The sequence below is a fragment of the Typopeltis vanoorti genome, chromosome 2, assembly GCF_054136105.1.
Source record: "Typopeltis vanoorti isolate ZY-2024b chromosome 2, IOZ_Tvanoo_1.0, whole genome shotgun sequence".
NCBI classification, from domain to species: domain Eukaryota; kingdom Metazoa; phylum Arthropoda; class Arachnida; order Uropygi; family Thelyphonidae; genus Typopeltis; species Typopeltis vanoorti.
Window position 1 is genome coordinate 62,632,904 of NC_143550.1, and position 19,102 is coordinate 62,652,005.

General features: G+C 36.0%; 1 protein-coding gene across 3 annotated transcripts in view; it reads left to right on the forward strand.

The window, feature by feature from the left end:
* LOC150109088 (uncharacterized) overlaps positions 1-19,102 on the forward strand; it is a 418,260-nt gene that overhangs the window by 321,623 nt on the left and 77,535 nt on the right. For all 3 annotated transcript variants that reach the window (XM_090405584.1, XM_090405600.1, XM_090405591.1), the window contains one exon: positions 16,409-16,488. In XM_090405584.1, the coding sequence (XP_090261710.1) occupies positions 16,409-16,488 (80 nt within the window). The remainder of the gene's footprint in view (positions 1-16,408; positions 16,489-19,102) is intronic.

Consider the following 19,102-nt stretch of genomic DNA (forward strand, 5'->3'; position numbering starts at 1 on the left):
ATAATGAATTGAGGAGGGCAGAGCTAATGAATAGTAATATGTCAGAGTTGTGTGAGACAAAGGAAATCAGTTTGTAAATCTATGGAGTGAACTTGAAGGGAAGTTTGAATGGTTTAAAGTTGTTGGATTACATTTTAATGGGTTTGGTGTTGTACATTTAGAAAGGCTGTTGTTTGTGGAGAAGGCAGAGTCTACTAGTGAAGCAGGATCGTACACAGCTAAATGGATTATATGACAGGAGGAAGATGGATAGAAGGCTGAAGATGTGATTGCAGCAGCAGTACAAGGTGATGGAATGCATAAAGATGAGAATGAGACAGGCAGGAATGGAAATCAGAGTCAGATCAGGGAAACAGGAGTGGTCAGGCAGAAGAGAGAGAGATAGAGAGATGTGGATAGCAGCTAGAATAGAAAATGTTGGTGCTGGCAGAATGGCGTCAAGGAGACACAGGGATTGTTATGTTTGTACGCAAATGTAAGGAGTATTAGAAACAAGAGAGCTGAGTTTGTTGTACTGATTGAGTCAGTATGCCCAAAGATAATTGGAATAAGTGAAACTTGATTGTCTGAGGAGGATGTGATGTTGGAAATAGAAATGGAAGGATGTATACTTTTCCGGAAGAATAGGAATGTGAAAAGAGAAGGGTGAGTGCTGTTAATGATTGCAGAGGAATTGTGTCCACAAAGTGTGGAAGTTGATAGTACATGCACAAATTTTGAATCTGTATGGTGTGAGGTTCAAATTAACAGGCTAGTATATCTGATAGGATGTGCTGTTAAAGGCTAGGGTATGTAGAAAATAATGAGTTTGTTGTATTGATTGTGAAATGTTTGGGCAAATAGAATGGACATATAAAATGGTGATCCTGATGGGAGACTTTAAAGGAGATTGTGTATGGGATCAAAGAGAGTGAGTTTGTTGATTTTCTGAGAGATAAATATCTTAAGCAGCAGGTGACTGAAGCAACTAGAGGATTTAATGTTTTGGATTTGGTGATAACTTCACAAGATGTAGTTGGTGAAACAAGAAAAGGTTACTGCCAAAAATGGATATATGTGAAAGTCTAAAGTAGGTGATTATGGGAGGTTCTATAGTCAGTTAGTTAGCATCATTACATTGGATAGATGAACTGAGCAGAAAGATATTGACATATGGAAATTCATAAGACAGTATCTGACACAAGCAATGTATAATTGCCTACTAAGGATTAAGTGAAGTGGATGAATAGTGAAATCAAGCAAGCTATGTTGGAAAAGAAAGTGCTATGGAGGATGTACAAGACAGTTGGTGGTGATTGGATCCATGAAGAGTGTGAAGGGCAGGAAAGAAAGAAAAGGTGCAGTATGAGAGCAGGTTGGCTGGTCAGGCCAAGGTTAACCCAAGGGAATTTTTCTGCTATATGGCAAGCAAGAAAAAGAATAATTATGGCAGGTTGACACTGTAGATAGTCATGATAGCAGAATAACAGTTACAAAAGATATAGTGGAGTTATTGAGCGAGCACTTTATCAGCATACATCGTACTGGTATAAATGATGCAGTGCAATATATAGAAGGGAGGCAAATATTAGGAGAATTGGAAGTGAAAGAATCAGAGGTGTATCAGGTTTTGTTTGGATTAGATGTTAATAAGGCTGTGGGAATGGATGAAGTGTCAGCACATATTCTTAAGGAATTTGCACTACGATTGGCTATGCCCTTGACCTGGTTATTTAATGAAAGTCTTGGGAAAGTGGGTGGGATTCCTAAGGAGTGGAAAGAAGACAAAATAGTACCATGCCACAAACATGGTTCTAGGACAGTTTCCATATAGAGACCAGTGAAATCTGTATAACTGCAATTGTGGTCAGGATGTAGGAGAGATTGGTTAGGAATAGAATACAGGATTGGGTTGATGGACATGGCTTTCTTTATGATGATGATCAATATGGATGTGTAAAGGGTAGGTCCTGTTTTAGCAATTTTCTTGCATTTTATGATAGGGTAACAGGTGTTGGTTGGATTAGATGTTAGATAAGGGAGAATCATATATAGTGATATTCTTGGACTTTGCAAAAGTGTTTGATAGATTACCACATGATAAGTTAGTCTACCAGCTGCAGAGGATGGGAATATATAGTTATTGGTTAGATGGATCAGAGGTTAGCTGTCTGAACAATACCAGCAGGTTGTAGGTTGTGTATGATGGAGCAGTGCCTCAAGAAAAGAGGGTAATCAGTGACCTGTCGCGGGTTCTGATCTTGGTCCTCTGTTCTTTAACCTGTATGTAAATGATATATCATGTGGACTGACTGGGGATCTTCAGTTATTTGCTGATGATGCACAGTTGGGGAGAATTATAAGTAGCACTGCTGATGTTAATTCTCTTCAAGAAGATTTGAATAGACTTGTTACTTGGAAAGGATTGGGGTTCTAGTTTTAATATCAATAAGTGCAAAGTGTTGTATTTTGGAGTGCAGAAATATAAGGCTGTGTACTATATTGTGCTGTACTGCAGGAAGTGGACGGGATTAGAGATTTGGTAGTGATGGTTGATAGTAGACTGAAGTTTAGAGGCCATATTACTAGTGTTGCAAAGGCTGCACATCGTGGTGCTGGTGCTGCTATGATAAGAAGTACTCTAACATGTAGGCATAAAGAAATGGTTTTCTTATATAGTGAAACCTGTGGAGTATTCATAATTATAAATTCACATGTATGCCACAGTAATTAACTTTTTAATGATATGTAAGTGTTTTGTCTTAAGTATCATAAGACATCATCAGTACAGTTATTAAACAACAATAGGAATTACATTCAAGAAAACACATTAGTGTGCATGCTTACATCGGAATCTCTCTATATGTATATAGAGATATATTATGTACCGGGTGATATAAAATAACATCAAGTATTCAGAGCCCTCTAGCAAATAATGTATTGGACGAAACACATCAATATTTGGTAGACGTACACAGTGGAACACGGGGATTCGATTTAACGGAAAAAAAAAAGTACCAAAAGTCGCCAACAGGGGAAATTTATTGAATAAAATAGCTGTTTACCGAGTAAAATGCAATAATTTGTATTATTACATTTCTTGTGAGCAATCATGCAATTAAAGGAAATCCTGTGACATTTCTTATCACTTAGACAAACTGCTTTTTGATGCCTCTTACCTTACGTGAGCGTACTTTGTTAGTCAAACTCTATTATCAGCAGAACAATAATGTCAGTGCTTGTCTTCGTGATTTTTGGCGTATGCAAAATTTACAAAAAGGACCGATTAGCGTAACAAACTTACGAAAACTTATTCGGCGATTTGAAACTACTGGAACTCTAGCGGTGCAGGTAGGGGGGGGATATGCAAACCAATCAATCACCAACAAGTTGCAACTGCTATTGTGGAACAGGAGATGACGAATGTGCAGGGTACCAGCAGTGCATGAGCAATATCCTGGCAAATGGATATCGCATACACAACAGTGTGGAAAATCCTATATCAGATGTTGAGGTTTTATCCCTATAAAATCAGTCATGTTCAAGAATTGTGCCCTGGTGATGCGACCACACAAATAGACTTATCTTTGAGATTCTTAGCATGAATGGAAGTGGATGATGCATGGCTGTGGCAGATTTTATGGAGTGATGAAGCGCACTTTTATTTGAACGCCGATATTAACACATGCAACTGTCACATTTGGGCTGCAACTAATCTGCACGTGTCTGCAGATGCCTAGCCACTCGCCCAAAGTCACAGTGCGGTATGGATTTATGGTATTTTTTATCATCGGTTCATACTTTTACGAGGAAAATGGCCAAAATGGACCAGTGACCTGTTCTGTCAATGCTAACAGGTATGCCAATATGCTACAGAACTTTGTGGCTCCACAACTGCAGCAAGGAGGATGTCTCAATTCGACCATCTTCATGCAGGATGGTGCACCACCCCACATCGGACTTCAGGTACAGCGTGTTTTGCGACAACGTTTCTCTGACAGAAGAATCATTAGTCATGCATTTCCCACGCCATGGCCACTGAGATCGCCTGATCTCAATCCTTGTGACTTTTGGCTGTGGGGATTTCTTAAAAGCATTGTGTATCAAGGACATGTACCCAATATTCCAACTTTGAAAGATCGAATAACGTTACACGTGCGACAAATCAATTCCGATATGTTGCGAGCCACTGGAAAATTGTCGTGCACCGTATGCAATTCCTGAATGGTAGTTATATTGAAATTGATGTGTGCTGTCTCTCATTTGCCATTTAGTCATTCATTAGTCACACCTACTAAAATTAATTTAGCAGCACCAAAATTTCCCCTGTTGGTGACTTTTTGTACTTTTTTTTTCATTAAATTGAATTCCCATGTTCCACTGTGTACGTCTACTGAATATTGGTGTGTTTCGTCCAATACATTACTCGTTAGAGGGCTCTGAACACTTGACATTATTTTATAATCACCCGGTATATCTCTATGCAGCTAAGGACTAAATACTATTGGGCTGTAATCATATGAAATTAAAATATAACTGATAAATTTTATTTTATGCAGTTGAATAACAATTCCCCTTACTTTTGGGATAGTGAACCAGTTGTTACTATTAAGATTGGGTCTGTGCTGTAAGGATTCAGTACTTTCTTTATACATTCTAGTAGCAAGGCTTATACATTGGTCATACATAACTGGTAATTAGTTTACGGATTTAACAACGCATATACAGTATATTAATTAAAGGTAACTTTAATGAATAACTTCTATATTTCGGCAATGTCATATTGCCATCTTCAGGAACATAAAGATATGGTATGTGCACGCAGGCACTAGCAAAAGCAAATGAGGAAGAAAGCAAGAAACTAATATTGTTCCTAAAGTCCTAATGGTGCCCTCTGGTGGGCTAATTTGGTTGTCTTGGCAGTTGGGCTGAAGTTCTCATAATGTAAATCTCCCAAATTTGGGGTACTTTCATGCACCCAAATTTGTTGAGGTTAGGAACGTTTTTTAGAGCTGCTGAAGATTCCTTGAATAATCTTTCATATTTAAACTTGCTGCGGTGTATTATTTTTGTTTTCTTCCAACGAATTCTATGGTGGGTATCTAAGGCATGGTCTGCCAGCCCAGAGCGGCTGTACTGGTGAAACCGGATGTAGTCTTTGTTCTGAAATCCTGATATTTGTTGTTCTGCCTGTTTGGCAAAAATGAGACAATTTGCAGCTGCAAGGGACCTGGTATACACCAGGTAGGTCTAAGGGAAGTGGTTGGTCTTTGGTAGAGTGGATAAGGGATGCCAACTTTTTATATGGTCTGTAAAAGGAAGAAAGGTCATATTTTTTTGAGGATAGACATTGGTTATTTTCTCAGAGGTGCCCTGGATGTAGGGGATGGTGATAGATTTGGTGTAATCTTTATTGTGGGGGGGGGGGGGGGAGAGGGGGTTGTGGTTTACTGGTTTTAGTATTTTTTTGGATTTTTTTGGGGTTATAGCCATTGGCTAAGAAAGTGTTGAGGATGTGGTTTAGTTCAGTAGTTAGGGCCTTGTCATCTGAGCAGATTAATTTTGCCCTGTTATATAGTGTTTTTATAACCCCATATTGTTATGAGGGTGGGGGGAATTGCTGGTGAATGTATCTGCCAGTATGGATGGGTTTTCTGTAAACAGAGAAAACCAAAGATCCATCAAGCTGGCGAGTGATTAAAGTGTCTGGGAAGGAGAGGGTGTTGTTTTCCTCTTTTTCTAAGGTGAACTGGTCTAGAGTTATAAGGTTTTAGTTTGTTGGTGACTTCCACAGGCCAAGAAGTGACTTTCTTAAGGAGTCTGTGGTGAGTTCTAATCTGAGAGCTGGTAGGATTATATTCAATAGGGAGGTAAGTAGTACGGTCTAGTACTAAAGCATTAAGCTTTCCTTTGTAGTCCTTTTGATTGAGCACTACAGTGGCGTTTCCCTTATCCGCTTTGGTGATTACTATTTTTTTGTTATTCTTCAATTCTTGTAGGGCTGCATATTCGTCTTTGGCAGGTATTCTTTTAGGAGCTAGGGAGAAATTGTGACCACGTGCAAGTGCAGTGAGTGCTTCAGGCTTTAAAAACTACTGACGAGAGGTTGACCACAGTGTTGAGTGGTGGATGTGGTAAGGAAGTAGAATTCTTTATTAGGTTTTCGTATTTTTCCTGGGCTGGCAGACCATGCCTTAGATGCCCACCATAGAATTCGTTGAAAGAAAACAAAAATAATACACCGCAGCAAGTTTAAATGCGAAAGATTATTCAAGGAATCTTCAGCAGCTATAAAAAACGTTCCTAACCTCAACAAATTTGGGTGCATGAAACTATCCCAAATTTGGGAGACTTACATTATGAGAACTTCAGCCCAACTGCCAAGACAACCAAATTAGCCTGCCAGAGGGCACCATTAGGACTTTAGGAACAATATTAGTTTCTTGCTTTCTTCCTCATTTGCTTTTGTTAGTGCGTGCACATATCATATCTTTATGTTCCTGAAGATGGCAACGTGACGTTGCCGAGATATAGAAGTTATTCATTAAAGTTACCTTTAATTAATATACTTTATATGCGTTGTTAATTCTGTAAACTAATTACCAGTTATGTATGACCAACGTATAAGCCTTGCTACTAGAATTATGATCATCCACGGAGATTCCATCGCACGAAAGGCCTGTCAATACGGCAAAATGAGGTGGAAGATATCCAGACAACTAAATCGTCTGACATTCCTAAAACGCTGCCGGGATAACAAGGTAATCCCTAATTGTGTTAAATTGAAGCACCGTTTGACCTCACAGAAAGCTCTGCGCATTTATAATCGCACTAGCTTCGCCCTGTTAAGAGAACAAATTACCGCGATGCGTGTTCTCCTTGCCGATGAAAACAAAACCTTACGGGCGCTAGAGGAAGAGCTTTTGAATACACTCGGCCATGATCTTTGGACGATACTTTATGACGTCTAATGCGCATTGGCAAGAAAAGAATTCGAAAAAAATACGAAGTCGGCATTTGAAAAAATACGAAAACCTGATAAAGAATTCTACTTCCTTACCACAGCCACCACTCAACACTGTAGTCAACCTCTCGTCGGTAGTTTTTAAAGCCTGAAGCACTCACTGCACTTGCACGTGGTCACAATTTCGTCCTAGCTCCTAAAAGGATACCTGCTGAGGAAATCATGATCCAAATAGAACATGGGATTCGCAACCTTCCTAACCATATCGCCAACAACGTCAGACTGGATGTAGTCGGTGTTCTCACTAAAGTCAAACCTCCAAAAAACAACTTATCCAAAGACGAATATGCAGCCCTACAAGAATTGAAGAATAACAAAAAAATAGTAATCACCAAAGCAGATAAGGGAAACGCCACTATAGTGCTCAATCAAAAGGACTACAAAGGTGAGCTTAATGCTTTAGTACCAGAACCTACTACTTACCTCCCTATTGAATATAATCCTACCAGCTCTCAGATTAGAACTCTCCACAGACTCCTTAAGAAAGTCACTTCTTGGCCTGTGGAGATCACCAACAAACTAAAACCTTATAACTCTAGACCCCCTCAGTTATATGGACTCCCAAAAATACATAAACAAAATGTGCCACTACATCCCATAGTGGATGGCATTGATTCCCCCCACATATAAATGAGCCAAACATTTAGCCAAAACGCTCACACACTGTACTGGCAACACACCAGCACACATAAAAAACTCAGCCCACTTTAAAGCCAGTATAGAAAACCTCTCACTCCAACACACTGACATAATGGTCAGTTTTGACGTCTCTCCCTATTCACTAATGTCCCATTCAAAAAAACCCTAGAGCTCATCCAAGCCAAGTTTCCTCCCGATATCTCGGCCTATTTCAGTTCGCAATGAACTCAGGCTATTTCGTTTGGCAAGGAAAGTTCTACAAACAGATAGAGGGGGACAGCCATGGGTTCACCACTTTCTCCACCCTTGGCCAATTTCTTTATGGAGACCTTTGAAGAGAAAGCCTTAAACTCCGCCCCACAAAAACCCACTATTTGGCTTCGTTACGTGGATGATGTGTTCGCTATTTGGCCACATGGCTCATACACACTCCACTCTTTCCTAACACACTTAAACAACCAACACCCCAGAGTCCAGTGCACCTTAGAAAAAGAGGAAAACAACACTCTCCCCTTCCTAGACACTTTAATCACTCGCCAGCTTGATGGATCTTTGGTTTTCTCTGTTTACAGAAAACCCACCCATACTGGCAGATACATTCACCAGCAATCCCCCACTCCCCTCACAACAATATGGGGTTATAAAAACACTATATAATAGGGCAAAATTAATCTGCTCAGATGACAAGGCCCTAACTGCTGAACTAAACCCCAAAAAAATCCCAAAAATACTAAAACCAGTAAACCATAACCCCCCTCCACAATAAAGATTACACCAAATCTATCACCATCGCCTACATCCAGGGCACCTCTGAGAAAATAACCAATATCCTCAAAAAATATGACCTTTCTTCCTGTTACAGACCATATAAAAAGTTGGCATCCCTTATCCACTCTACCAAAGACCAACCACTTCCCTTAGACCTACTATACCAGGTCCCTTGCAGCTGCAAATTGTCCTACTTTGGCCAAACAGGCAGAACAACAAATATCAGGATTTCAGAACACAAAGACTACATCCGGTTTCACCAACAGCCGCTCTGGGCTGGCAGACCATGCCTTAGATACCCACCATAGAATTCGTTGGAAGAAAACAAAAATAATACACCGCAGCAAGTTTAAATGCGAAAGATTATTCAAGGAATCTTCAGCAGCTCTAAAAAACGTTCCTAACCTCAACAAATTTGAGTGCATGAAACTATCCCAAATTTTGGAGACTTACATTATGAGAACTTCAGCCCAACTGCCAAATTAGCCCGCCAGAGGGCACCATTAGGACTTTAGGAACAATATTAGTTTCTTGCTTTCTTCCTCATTTGCTTTTGTTAGTGCCTGCGTGCACATACCATATCTTTATGTTCCTGAAGATGGCAATGTGACGTTGCCGAAATATAGAAGTTATTCATTAAAGTTACTTTTAATTAATATACTTTATGTGCGTTGTTAATTCCGTAAGCTAATTTCTTTATACAAATGTTTATATATAGATAGATGTAGTAGCTTGGTGTGTTGCCATTGGATCCTGTGTTTGGCATTTTCAACTCCATGTTGTGTGAGACTAGATTTGTGAGGTTTGATAAGACAGATGTGGTCTTGATGTTCAGAGAGGCATTTATTTACAGATCTTTCTGTTTTTCCATAGTAAGACAAGTTACAAGAACATGGCACTTCGTATACACCAGATAGCATTAGTGATGAGAGCTTGTCTGTTGGAGAAGGTAACAAATTGTGAATTTCGTTTATAGGTAGCAGCAAGTTTGTATGTCTTCAAAATTTTTGACAAACGTTCAGAGATGCCTTTGATATATGGTATAGGAGACAAAATCTCACTGATGCTACCTAGTGTATATGAAGTGCCATGTTCTTATTCATTGCTTACTCACAATCAGTCTCTCCTCCTACTTTTCCCCATTACACTTGAGTTCTGCATAATGTCACATTTACAAGGATGAAATACCTTCATGAACTGCTCGTTTAATATCCCAATTATATCATCTTCAGTGGTTAACCTTATAACAATATCATCCTTCCATAAAATTCTTTTTCATATTGTCTTCATTTTGAAAAATACTCCCTAGGGTCCTTTTTTGGCCTCATTAGTTAAGTCCTTTTCATATAGCACTTTTGCAATCCTTATGAAGTAATGACTTTCCTTGCCGTTCTTTGTACTCCTCCATGCAACTGATTATTACCACTCATATGATGCCTCTATAATGTCTTCCTCCTCCCACAGTGCATCTTAACCTCTTCATTCAACCATTCCCCACTTATTTACCCTTCTGACCCTTTTAATACATTTAGACATTACTACTTCTAGATGGTTTGAATAGTATCTAAACAACATCGATCTCCTTTCCACCCAACTCAAATCTTCATTTCAAAATACAGCTGCAAGCTGTCTCTAGCTTTTCATTATCGCCTTTTCATTATCACTATATATATGTAGTTCTCTATATATTCTTCCTCACAGAAATCCTCGTATAGCTGGCCCACTGAGGTGATTGCTTCATGGTCACTCTCACAAACTGGAGTAACATTTGACACCTGATTTATAATAGCATCCTCTGACTAGATGAACAAATCCAAGACACTTCATCCTTGCATGTCCTTTGTTACATACTGCCTAAGGTAGTTGTCTCTGAAGAGCTCATACTTTTAGAAGCTACCTCTTCATTCCAGTCTATGTTACCATAAATCAGTAATTCTTAACTTTTTTTTTTCTTGTGTCCCCCTTTCACCTATTTGTATGGCCTGTCACCCCCTGCTCAATTTTACACCACGATAATGACTCAATAAGATAATTATATTATTAGGCAAACCTAAATTACTATCAGCATACTTGAACTGATAGTTAATTAAAAATTAATGACTTTGATACAAATTAATTTTTACTCAAAAAAGATGTAAACTTACTGTATTTATTAAACCACTCATTAATGGCTACCCTGAGCCTGATGAGATCCTGATAAGTTTTCAATTTCAGGTTCAATGTTTGACAAATAAAGTGTCAAGTCTCCTTTTTTACTTATTTGCAATCTATTTTGCTGCTTAGTTAACAATTGCAACATGATGCTGAGGTCCTTTCTTGACCAAGCATGAAGAAGGAAAAGCAATGAGCAGTAATTTTATTTCTTGCCAAAGCTGAGGATACTTGCATTGCATGTTTGGCCAGAATCTTTCATATGCATGCTGTTGAAATTGTATTTGAACTTCAAAATCATTTTTCAAGTCAATAAATTCTTCACACAAATTTGGATGAACAGAAGTGGCATTAGAAAGAAATGGATTTATGACCCATTTGGATATTTTAAGCTCATCAAAGTCTTTGAATCTGATCATCAAGTCTTCTTTCAGTGTCTGAAGAGGCGAACAATAACAATTCAAATCTGTATCTAATATTAAATCATCATCTATTATTTGTAGACTTGGGAACTGCAGAAAATCTCATCTTGCAATGCTCTGCTTGTAGAATGTTAATTTGCTGATAAAAGCATTTAAGATTCATGCTGCTTCCCTGCAATTTGATATTAACCTCATTTAATTTGGTGAAAATATCAGAAAGATATGTGATGTCAACTTTTTCCTTTTTAGAACATTACATATGTTCTCATCATGTGAATTAAGAAATTCCCAAACAGTATCATAGAGATCATCAGATAATTTCCATCTAACTTCAGTGTGAAGCAAAAGATGCTTAAATTCTTCTTCATTTTCATGGCAACGTTCCAGAAAAATATGGGTATTCAATGACAGGGCTTTTATGTTATTCACTGCTTTAATAACATCATCCAAGGTCTTGTGTAGTCTAACGCTAAGATGTTTTCAGCTAAGTGCTGTCTATGAAGAATTCAGTGAATTGTAAAGACTGGAACTGCTTCTTTTGAATATGCTATAAATCCATGGTGATGACCAATCATAGCTGGTGTTTCGTCAGTTGCACATGCAATAATAATTGTGAGATGAATGCTTTTAACCATTAAAAAAGTCTTTAACAACCTTAAAAATTGTATAATTTTTTGTGTTAATTTTCAGTTGTTCAGCAAATAGAAACTCTTCAATAATTTCTTCATTAGTGTTTATATAATGCACATAGGCCATTAACAAAGCTTCGTTGTCGTGTAAAGTTGTCTCATCAAGTTGCAAAGAAAATTCTATTGTTTTATATCATCACAAAGTTTTTTTTCAATGTCCTTTGCCATCTCTTCAATTCTTGTTGATACCGAACTATTGCTGAGAGGAGCTGATGACGTCATATTACTTTTACCTTGGCCAATCATTGTATCTAAAACTTCATTTATAGCTAGTAAGATGAAAGTTTCACCAATAGCATTGGTTTTCAACATTCGGCAATTAATTTTGAAAGTTTGTACAACACAAGTCCCTTCTCTTGTTGGTTACTTTGTTTTGCAACCAACCCTTTAAGTCCAGGACAAGTTTTAAATTTAGTCTTTAATTAGCGAAAGTACTCCACATTCTTCTTTTGCTTTATCTGGATGCTTTGTTCTTAAATGCTCAATCATTCTTGAAGGCTTAATTCCTTTGTTTGAGAAAGTTTTTTTTACATATTAAGCTCATTGGTAACTGCTCCTTATTTATAGATGGAATAACTCCATATTTTAAATATTCACTTGAATAATGATGACACTTTCTTTTTTCTCTCATTTTAATGGGCTATAGTGTACATAACATCAACGAAGTGTGCCACACAATACCATGGGCTAGATGTAAACTGCAAACCAGGGTTGTCAGATAGGTGTAAGGCAGGGGTTCTTAAACTTTTTAAATTTTGTATACCACATAAATAAGAATCAAAAAATATATGTACCACCATAAAAGCATTTCCTGATTAAAAATCAATACATCCCAAATGGAGTGTTTATAATCAAAGAATAAAACATTTTAAATTTATATTATTCATTTATATTCGTAAATGAAACTTTTACATAATAATGAAATATAGTAAATGTTGCGTAATAATACATGAGCAAACATTAAAAAGATTTGTTATTGGTGAGGATTAATGCGATGGATGAGCCTGTTTCATTGTAACCAATTTCGATATGTTGGACTTTGTCTTCATTAATTTCAAACGTGAGTCAGGTTCAAATTGCAACTCTGTCCTATATTTATTTTTAATTAATAGCATGACTGAAAACCCAATTTCGCAAAGATATGTGTTGAAAGGCATTAAAAATTTTATCGTTTTGTTGGAAATATACTTATATTCATCTCTTCTTTTTAACCGAAAATAATATTCATCTCTTCTTTTTAACCAAAAATAATATTCATCTCTTCTTTTTAACTGCTGTGGTATGATTTGGAAGAGGCTCACAAAATAAGAATTCTTCATCTATGACTTGTTCTCTTTCATATCGAATATAAGCCATCAACTGTGCAAAGTTGTTTACGTCTGTACTTTCATCGAAATGAATTGCAAAATATTTGCTTTGCTTTATATTTTCGATTAGTGTTTATTTTACTTGAGCTGCCATTTCGTTAATTCGTCGCAAAACAGTGTCATCTGACAAAGAAACAACATTCAACTTGGTTGCTGCGGTAAGGCCAAGAATAGACATCACAATGTCTTTGGCTGCATGTAATATTAAAATTTCTCCAATAGTATGTGGTTTTTGCAGTTTGAACAATTCTCAAACTAACCAAATATGATGCTTCCTCTGTTCGTTCGTTAATTGTAGTAAAAGAATGAAGTGAACGTTTGTTAGTTTTCATTTCAGTTCGTTTTCTTTTAAAAAAAAGTCGAGAGGGTTACCTTTTAAACAGGCTTATTTGTTTTGAAAGTGACATAGCAGAAGCAATGCTTTCATCGAGTGATTCGAAAATTGTGCATAATAAATAATGCACTGTGGCCTGGGGTCATTTTCATCCTCATTCCAAAAAAATCCATATTCCAAATGATTTTCGTTATACTTTCTTGTAGCAGTAGCATTTCGTTTTCTAAATGCTTCGTGAGATTCAGGATTAAAACTAGAAGTGCTAGCTGTGTTGTCAGTGTTGTCTGCTAGCCATTTCCTCTTCGATTTTTCAATTCCTAACCATTTGTCCATTATAATGAGGATATTGTCATTATAATGACATTACATTATATTTTATTTGCCATTATTATATTATTATTATATTTTATTTGCCATTATTATATTATTATTATATTTTATTTGCCATTATTATATTATTATTATATTTTATTTGACATTATTATATACTGTTATTATATTCTGATTACTTTGCTAGTGATCTCATTCATAAACAAAATTCAGCACATTCCCGGGCGTTCGCAAGAACATCACATCTTGGTAGTGGTAGCGTCTTAACAGTGGTATCAGCATAAATCAAAAACGCCACTCCACATTCATATGAATATAAACATAATATTTATTTTTAATATCATTTATGTGAAATAATAACTTTCCTTTATTTTTTAACAGAATATCACATAATTATGATATTCATTTTACACTTTATGTGAAAATGTATTTTACATTTTCTCGTAAAATAATATATTACTCTTAAAATTGCAACAATCTATTGCTTTTGTTTTTCATTATGTTATATGTACTTTGTTTATTATAATTTTTTTACATACAAAAATACTGTTTCAAAATAAATATTAAATGTGAAAACCCTTATAACATGCTAATGAGACTTTGCATCCGAAAATTCACATAAAATGGCAATAAAATTTGTTCGTTTTATTCGATTCGCCAAGCTAAATCCTTGGAACAGTCTACTTGTTATAATATTAAAATACATTTTTCTGAACATTTATTTAAATATTTTGTGTAAAAATTGTACTACCAAAAATAACATAACGTATCATTAGTGGTACATGTACCACAGTTTGAGAAACGATGGTGTAAGGAAAAGTAGCAGATAAAGCTTATAAAAAGTAGTGGATTCTGCTAAAAATAGCCCAAACTAATTATTTTCAATGTAAAAAATTCAGACTAAAACTTAGCCCTGTTACTTAACTTTCAATGTAAAAATTCTAAAAAAATAAGTAGCAAATAAATTTGAACAGCATTGTGAGACATAAAATATTCTGAACAGTGTTGCCAAACATACAATTAAATAGGGATGCTAGATTAAATATGGAATTTTTTGCTTTTATTATATTAGTAGTATTATAATGCTTATCCCCCCCCCCCCCACACACACACCTCAGCATTCACAGTGCCCTCAGGAAGGCACTACTCCCCAGGTTAAGAACCGCTGCCATCAACGTTTTCTTATTTGCTTGGCTGATTTGTTAATACATTTCAGTATTGCTGCCTTCTACATTACCAGTTCTATAGCAACATCTAACTAAATATTTGTCTGTTTACATCTACCTCACACCACACCACACCACACTGCTTCAAAAGCTGCCAGTATTCAAGAACACTTATACAAAAGTTATTAATTTGAGTTAAGGGATATTACATCCCATATTGTTTATTATTTGTACTATTTATAATTAGTAAGTTATTAATTTGTATTCTTTGTCAAGTGAACTGTTTGTTTGTGTGCAGTGATATATGAAACCCAGAAGCTAATACTAATGTAAGTATTGAAATATTGATATAATTTAAAAAAAAAAAAAAAAAAAAAAAAAAAAACTGTGGTTATCATTTCTCCTTATGTGTTATAATGCTATCATACATCTTTAGATTTACTGCAGAGGATACTTAACTTGTTTTCAGATGATTCACTTCAGCATTATATCAGATTGGACAGTGAATATTTGTACAGTATTTTAACATAATTTTTCTTATTATTGTATTTTTTCATTATAATGTGTATATACAGGGTGTTCGGGATAAATTTGACAGTTTCGTAAGGAAAAAGAAAATCTTCTTTGTATCTATTAAATTTAATGAATTGACAAAAAAACATTACAGGCAGAGTTAATTACAATACTATCAACAAGATTTACTCAAAATAACCACCATTAGCATCGATCACAGCTTCAATTCTGCTTCGGAACCTCGAACAAGCTGATGCTACGGTCTCCCTGGGAAGGGCCGCAAAAACTGTTTTAATTTTATCCATTAACTGGGCTTTTGTATTACTGGAAGTGCGATTGGTGTCTTTTTCAACTGCGCCCCATACAAAATAATCCATGGGGTTAAGGTCTGGGGAGTTTGGAGGCCAAACATTTGGACTGGTGAAGTCGTAGAAATTTTCAGACAACCATTTTTGACTTTTCCCAGAGGTGTGGCAAGGGGCCGAATCCTGCTGCCATACATACGGCCTACCATTGGCTACCCTTGTTATCCAGGGCTTGACTACAGTTAGCAACTCCACGAACAAAGCCCGAATTCCAATGCCAGGGTTCTTCAACACCTGTTCCTGCAGATTTGCGAGGAATTCTGCTGTACGAACGCAATCAGATCGTCTGCTAGGGATCTTTCTTCTTGCTACATCCTCGTAGTCACCATTGCAAGTCTCTAGTTCATGCCTGATTGTTTTTACTGTATTCAGGGAGCACTGGGCAGCAGTCGTAATATCCTTATTTTGATGGCGGGCACGAATCATCATGATACAAGTTATTCTCTTCCATGATTCAGGTGGGTTCCAGCTATCCATCCTTTCTGACATCTTGTATATGAATGAAGAAGGGTCCAAACTTTTAAATGAAGAGAAGTGTGTGTTAATACATGTAACTTACGGAAAAATATAATTAATTATAAATATGTCAAATTTATCCCGAACACCCTGTATATATATATATATATATATTTTTTTTTTTTTTTTTTTTTTTTTTTTCAAGGCTCAGTGTGTACCTATTAAGGAATACCATTTTGATCTGAAGAATATAACTACCATTGGATGCCATCCTAGAGATGGAAGGTATAATTTTTTTTCCCAGTTAGAGTCAAGTTGTGCCATTTATAAATTTAGGATTGAAGTAAAAGTACTTTTTGATTAACATGATCAATTTATACTAATTTAATTAAATGCTATAGAATTTTTAATTGCTATTTTCGAAATTGCTGTTGCTGGCACAAAGTAATATTAACTTCAGTTATTATCACTTACTTATTGTACTTTCATTTTCTAGGAAGTCCAAAATTTTTACAAGTATAAAAAAAATTGTACTAGTAACAGTTGTTTATATATAGGATTAGTCTCCTCAATTTTTGGATAACTTAATACAGCTATACTTACTCACATTGGGGAAGTGATTCATTATTGCTATCAACTCCAGAATAACTTCCATTTGTTTTCCTGCTAGCTCTGATGATTTAATTAATATAGTGTGGATAATTAAATACTGATTATCTCTCATGTTTAATGGAAGAAATAAATGTCTACAGATAATAATTTAGTTAATTATTATGTAATTAATGGCTGTGAAATATTATCATAAATAAGTTACCTAATAAATTATCGTGTCTGATCTCCATTTTATTTCTGAACAAGTATATATTGGAGTAGTTCAAACTGCAACAGAAAAAAAAGCAAGAATTAAAGCACTGGTAAACAGCTAGAGATGAGTTAACTTAATTTTGGCCATCAGACTGAAAGTGGTCTAAGAAGCAGTCTGCCTAATTTTGGGAAGTATTTTCATCTTTTACCAGCATTTTCTTTTGGTTTAAACTTATACACAGTGGTGTAGCTAGAGCTTTTGTCGCCCGGGGCAGTCCCTGAGTTTGCTGCCCCTCTCAATACACACCAAAAATACTACAAAAAGTCAAAACGATGTATAGGGAAATAAATTCATTTCCCTATACATTGTTTATTTTTATTTTACACTATGTTTATTTTTGAAGTAAAACTTTAATTTCACCATTCTAAAATATTATTTTTCTTATTTTGCTTTTCTGTTAGCAAAATCGTCGATGATATTGTCGAAGTCTATTTCATAGTAATATAGGTAATGCTAAATCAGTTTAATTTAGAAAAACTTCTCTCACAACTAGCAACACCTACAGAAATTGTGAGGAAAATTCGCTGTAGTATTACAATAGTTGGAACTGAGTTCTCGAGACTGTATTTTAGAATTAACTGCAAAAATTCAAAGATGTTCAAAGTGCCACCAGGGGCAGACAGCCCCCCCCCAGCTACGCCTCTGCCTATACAGCAGGGTTTCCCAAATTGTGTTCTGCGGAACACTGGTGTTCTGTGAAACATTCTCCTGGAATTTGTCATTTTAGTTTTCTAAGCATTTTTCATGAATAAATATTTTATAGTGGAAATATTCTGAGGAGATTAATATAAATGGTCTAAGAAGCGGTCTACCAAATTTTGGAAAGCATTTTCATCTTGTACCAACATTTTCTTTTGGTTTTAAACCTATACAGCAGGGTTTTCCAAATTGTGTTTTGCACAACACTGGTGTTCCGCGAGACATTCTCCTGGAATTTGTCATTTTAGTTTTCTAAGCATTTTTCATGAATAAATATTTTATAGTATGTCAAAAAGCTAAGACCCAGAACACCTAATAACATCTGTGTAGCAAATGTTAGTGACCTAGCCGTGTATTTTTAAACGTATAAGTATTCATGAAAAATCGTTAATTTTTACACATAGAAACCTTTCAACATTTGGGAATGGGAATACGGCTGTTTATGACCGGTCATAAAAATTGCCTGCAAGCTGATTATAACAATGGGCGGCATATCCTTTGTTCTCAAACGTGAAGGTAATGTGTGTCACTGACATCTGTGTAGCAAATGTCAGTGACCAAGCCGCATATTTTTAAACATGGAAATATTCATGAATAATCGTTAATTTTCACACGTAGAAACCTTTCAACATTTGGGAAAGGGAATACCATTGTTTATGACCAATCATAAAAATTGCTTGCAAGCCGATTACAACAATGGGCGGCATATCCTTTGTTTTCAAAACTGAACGAAATAACATCTGTGTTACAAATGTTAGTGACCAATCAGCAAGGAAGTATAAAGAAAATTTTTCCACTAAAATTGAAGATCAAGGTAGTCTGTATCCAGTTCTGAAATCTAGTAATACTGAATACCTTCTTTGCAAATTCATATTCGAAATCGTAGTGACATGTTTTTTAAAGTAATAGGCCTACAGATTTAAATTTTAATATGAATAAGAGACAAGGGACTTTAATTTTGGTGTTAAGAGCTCTCTTATTGAAGGTTTTTGTGACGCAGCAGATAGTGAGTCATCCACCACCAGCCTACAATGCGATCTCCAGGATGTACAAAAGGAGGGGGAAAACTACGAGCACACAGGAGAAAAATTTTGCATTCACTCGTAAATACTTATAATATACATTTTTGGTGATCAGAATGGAGTATGTCATTGAAAATCAGCACAAATTAATTTAATGATGTTGGCCTAAGGAAACTACAATATGCTACAAGATTTCATTAGTCCAGTGATTGATCTTTCTTCTTTGAGTGCCATCTCCTATCGGAGGTCGGCGACCACCTTGGCAAATTTTGAGCGATTCTCAGCTATTCTGAGCAGTCACTCAGAGTTCATA